This window comes from Engraulis encrasicolus, chromosome 11, assembly GCF_034702125.1.
Source record: "Engraulis encrasicolus isolate BLACKSEA-1 chromosome 11, IST_EnEncr_1.0, whole genome shotgun sequence".
In the NCBI taxonomy this organism is placed as follows: domain Eukaryota; kingdom Metazoa; phylum Chordata; class Actinopteri; order Clupeiformes; family Engraulidae; genus Engraulis; species Engraulis encrasicolus.
This window is the reverse complement of record NC_085867.1, coordinates 16,308,598-16,313,597: the sequence shown is the minus strand read 5'-3', so window position 1 is coordinate 16,313,597 and position 5,000 is coordinate 16,308,598. Positions and strand designations below refer to the sequence as shown.

Here is a 5,000-nt window from a genome sequence, read left to right as displayed (position 1 = left end):
TTACCTTAGCTAACAAAATTGTGGTGCTTTCACTCCTTTACTGACACCTTTTCACCTCTCCCTCTTTCGCTCTCTCTCTCTCTCCCTCCCTTCACTGACCCCTTTTCATCTGTCTGTATGTCTGTCTGTCTGTCTGTTTCTCTCTATCTCTATCTTTCTCTTTCTCTCTCTCTTTCTCTCCCCTTTACTGACCCCTATCTGTCTGTCTGTCTGTCTGTCTGTCTGTCTCACTCTCTCTCTCTTTTGCTATCTCTCTTTCTCTCTCTCTCTTTCTCTCTCTCTCTCTCTCTCTCTCTCCCCAGTATGGAGCGCTACGTGACGGGTAAGGAGACTCTGGAGAAGGAGCTGTACAGCCGCTTCGTGCTGGTGCTGAATGAGAAGAAGAAGAAGATCCGGGCGCTGCAGGCTCGCGTAAAGGAGCTGGAGACCTCCCTGCAGGAGGAGAGGCAGCACAGGTACATGTAGCTATTGGATTACAGTATCGCAATATATTGCAATACATCACAGTATCTCATACATCATATAGAGGAGGTGCAAAGGCACAAGTAGCTATTGCAGTACAGTATCGCAATGTGTTGCAATATATCAGAACACAGCTCCAGGCCACTTTATTAGAATAGCATGAAAAAGTTGATTTATTTCCATAATTCCATCAATAATGTTAAACTGTCATGGATTGTAGATTCATGGCCCAGTTGTTTAACTATTCCAATCATTCAATTTTTTCTTTTTACATATTTTGGCCTTCCAGCTCAAAAAAACCCATGAATTGGGGAATTCGCATCATTAGAATATTGTAATAAAATCACAATTTTCTTCATCAAAATTTGGTTCACATCAAATCAGTTGAAATTTGGTACTTTCTACATAACATGCAATGTTCAATACTTGGTTAGGACTCTCTCTGTCTTAATCAATGCCATGATGCGTTTAACATTGAAGTCAATGGCAGAAACTGTACATAGGAGTTATGGAAGCCCAGATATCCTTGATGCTTTGCTGTCAGCTGTTCTTGTTTGTTGACCTGTTGTCCCACACTTCACTCTTCAATATACCCGTAGATTTCCATGCTACGTTTTGGTGTTAACTCACCAGTTTAATTCTAACTCACCAAAAAAAAAACCACATTCATTTTCAATGGGGTTTCATTTCTGGTGATTTAGAATTAAACTGGTGAGTTAGTGCCAAAACGTGGCATGGAAATCTACAGGTATATTGAAGAGTGAAGTGTGGGACACCAGGTCAACAAACAAGAACAGCTGACAGCAAAGCATCAAGGATATCTGGGCTTCCATAACTCCCATGCACAGTTTCTGCCATTGACTTCAATGTTAAACGCAAATATGTCGTAGCCTACCACACATACGTAGATAGGCCCATGCAAATGTCGACTTGGAATGATGGAAATAAATCAACTTTTTCATGCTATTCTAATAAAGTCTGGAGCTGTATATCATGTGTATATCTTGTGGAGGAAAAGCAAAAGCACTAGTAGCTATTGGCTTAGTATCGCAATATGTTACGATAGGTTACAATATATCACATCACAGTATGTGATATCTGGAGGAGGAGCAAAAGCAGAGGTAGCTATGGCTTATAGTATCGTAATATATCATATATTATATCATATGTCATCTAGAGGAGGAGCAAAACCATGGGAACAGTAGGAACAACTTATCTTTTCCCGTTCGACTTGCATACCATGTGATTTCCATGAGACTTCCAAGGTATTTCTAGCTGGACCCTGCAAAGAAGAAATCGGGGTGCAATCAAGAAAACATGGTACAGTCAGCCCCTGTACCAAGAAAGTATGGTACAGCTTATAGTATAGCACAATATTTGACACTGTAGTGTATCAGATCACTATATCACGCTGAAATATATCATGCTTTACTGCTGAAATCATTGCCATTACCATTGTACCATTGCCCTCAAACCTTCTGTATATTACATATTGTACGTTATTACACATTACCAGAACCTTTACAAATACAACCCCCTAAAGTTAAAGGCGTCATTCCCTGGCCTGACCTTAAGTAACCTCTCCTCTCCCCTCATGTGATGAGGGGCTGAGGCATGGGGTTCGAGATGAGCACTTTCTCAAGAAAGTCCTTTGAGTCATTCACATAATGCAAGATGAGCGTTCTCCCTGATTTTGAAACATGGATATCAGTCACAGGATCACTTCTCATTTTTTGACAAGCAGATGAGGTGATTCACCAATGTTGAGGAACTGCTCATTGTTATCCCTTTTGAATCACTTGCAGGTTCTAAGGAAGCATCGACTAAAAGCATCGAACATACTGTACATTTTATGGCGGAGGACTTGTGCAGGGGCTAATGTAATGTACTGTAGTATAGTGCTAAGGCTGTCAGTAAGCAATCCACATTCACTACGCAGTCTGTTCTGCACATGTGCAAAAGGACATTGCCAGAGAATAAAACCAACATGACTCACAGTCTGAACTCTCTTGACATGCAATTGTAATTGACAGAAGATGCCTTACAGAAAACTGAAGCCAATTACAATGGGAAATTTTATTGAAAGTTTAAAAATGAATGAATGTGTGCTTGCTACTTGATCCCATTCCTGTGCAGAATAGATGTTCTAGGAAGCACACATTGGGGAACTGACACCATCTATCTCTGCGTCCATAGCGATAAAGCCAGTGCAGTGCTTTTAAAAACCCCAACACTGTCAGGATAGTCACTGTAAAACACAACCATAGTCTTTAGACCCTCCGGTGTGCATAGTGTAGTGTTTTGAAGGGTGCACATTACAGTCATGCAACATGTGTGCGCAGGGTGCACAATTAGAGAAAACAGCCACCTCTAATTATCACCAACACTCTTCTTTTTCACCTGTCCAACCAACAGGAAACCAGCGGCGGCAGGGGCAGGCGAAGGAGAAGGAGAGGGGGGCGAGGAGGAGGGGGGTGCGGAGAGCGGAGGGAGCAGCCCCGTGGTGATGCGGGTCTCTCCCAGGAGAGGGAGCGACTATGGGGGCAGCACGGAGGAGGAAGAGGAAAAGGAGGAGCAGCCCTCCACCTCCGGCATTAAACACTATGCCAAAGGTACGATACAGTGAAAAAAGTCTTATTTTTAATGTTTTTTATTTTATTTTATTTAACCCTTGTTTTACCAGGAAAGGTCCCCTTGAGTCCTAGTGAATCTTCTTCCAGAGTGTCCTGGCCAAGAGGTAGCAAGTTAAAAATGAAAAGCACAAAGACAGAGGACAAACCTACCAAGACGGTAAAGACAAAACCATTGTTTTTGTCAATTTCTTAAAGTTAATCACGCTCAACTCCACTAAAGTAGAGTAACTGGGTGCTAATTCACAACTATAATTTAAGAGTTCAGATGCAAAACCCCCTAACTCCATTTCTGAAGACCTGCACTTCTATATTTTTAGAGAACCCAGTTGTTGGTTTGGCTTACATTTTTGTACTTGATAATACATATAAATAGTTATATTACATAAATAAAACATGCAAATATGTGATTTTGATAGCTTTGTATTAAATAAAAATGAATTAAGATTATTTTCTGAAAAGGCACTTAGGGGGTTTTGCATCTGAACTCTTCAATTTAAAAAGGAAGGGAAGACGGCACTCTTAGTCACTGTTAGAACTAACTGTTTGAAGTGTGACTAGGAGCTCTGTACTTTCTTCCTTTTCTGTTATTGTCAATGTCTTCACATGCATTGGACATGCAAAGGAATTGACATGACATTCCTCACTCTCGCATGCATACGTTGATGGAGACAGGACAAACAATAAAAAGTGCAGGACATGATAAATATTTAATATGTTGTATTAAAGAGAAGAGTGAAACAAGTGTAACTAACACATGAAAAAAAGAAAGGATGATTTCTGGGTTCCCCCCACATCTGGAAATGATGGGAAACGAGTCTCCCATCCAGTTCGTTCTGGAAGCGTTCCCAGTAACACGGGAAAACGCCTGGCCGACTGGCCCAGTCCTAATAATGCAGCTGACCTACCTGATGTCAGCACTTTCCTCTGTGAAGTGTTTTCTGTTTTTTATGCCAAAGGCTGAGTAGGTGCCCTACTTTAAAGTAAAACGACGACATCTCTATCGACTGTTGTAGACATGGCGATAGTGTGCAAAGTAACAAAGCTTGTTTTTGCATTTCCTTGACTTAATCAAAGGCGTTGTCTTCCTTGTGTTCCAATTCAACATTTTTTCGTTCAGAATACATTCCACGACATGCTTATCACTACATAGTGCATGAGGTTGACCTCTTTCAAAATGCCTGTGTTATGAAAATAATAGAATACATAGTAGATGTGCTGGACTGACATAGTGAAAGTCCTACTCAGGGTTTCGTTCCGCCTGTGCTCTCAGAACAGGTGATTTCACTAATTAGCCCATCAACCTGGCTTAAGGGATGCTGTAATTAGGATCAGCTGGTTCATGAAATTGGCCGAAGCAAAAATGTGGCACAGTTTTTCCTTTCTGCTCCTAGGCTTTTCCATCACTGGGTAAAGTATATCAATTGGGCGAATTTTGAGTTTCAAAAGTGTACGCCGCCCTAAATAAATTACACAAATATGTAACTACCTACAGTCAGTCAGGGTTTTACATTTCTTACATTTACATTTCTTACATTTCTCAATCTCGGGGAGGCTCTTTCAAACTCAATCATCTTTAGTTTCAGAACAGGATCTTCATTTTTTCTGCTGTCTCCTCAGAGGTTGCCTCAGGTCTTTCCCCTACATCCGATCCATAGGTTAATCATCATGTACCTAAAGCCTCATAGCATTATGGATGAGTAGAGCCAAGTCTTCTGGAACAGCTGGTGTCCTGAGGAAGTGGTGTGTGTATCACTACGTATGCCTGAAATCGCCCAAGATCCTAGGCCTACACACACACACACACACACAAACACACACACACACACACACACACACACACACACACACACACACACACACACACACACACACACACACACACACACACACACACACACACACACA

General features: G+C 41.4%; 2 protein-coding genes across 3 annotated transcripts in view; both read left to right on the top strand.

The window, feature by feature from the left end:
- vcanb (versican b) overlaps positions 1 to 5,000 on the top strand; it is a 303,281-nt gene that overhangs the window by 236,678 nt on the left and 61,603 nt on the right. The gene's annotated exons all lie outside the window — the stretch shown is intronic.
- The window catches only part of xrcc4 (X-ray repair complementing defective repair in Chinese hamster cells 4), a 70,004-nt gene that overhangs the window by 42,102 nt on the left and 22,902 nt on the right, over positions 1 to 5,000 (top strand). For both annotated transcript variants that reach the window (XM_063210033.1, XM_063210031.1), the window contains exons 5-6: positions 303 to 455; positions 2,878 to 3,074. In XM_063210033.1, the coding sequence (XP_063066103.1) occupies positions 303 to 455; positions 2,878 to 3,074 (350 nt within the window). The remainder of the gene's footprint in view (positions 1 to 302; positions 456 to 2,877; positions 3,075 to 5,000) is intronic.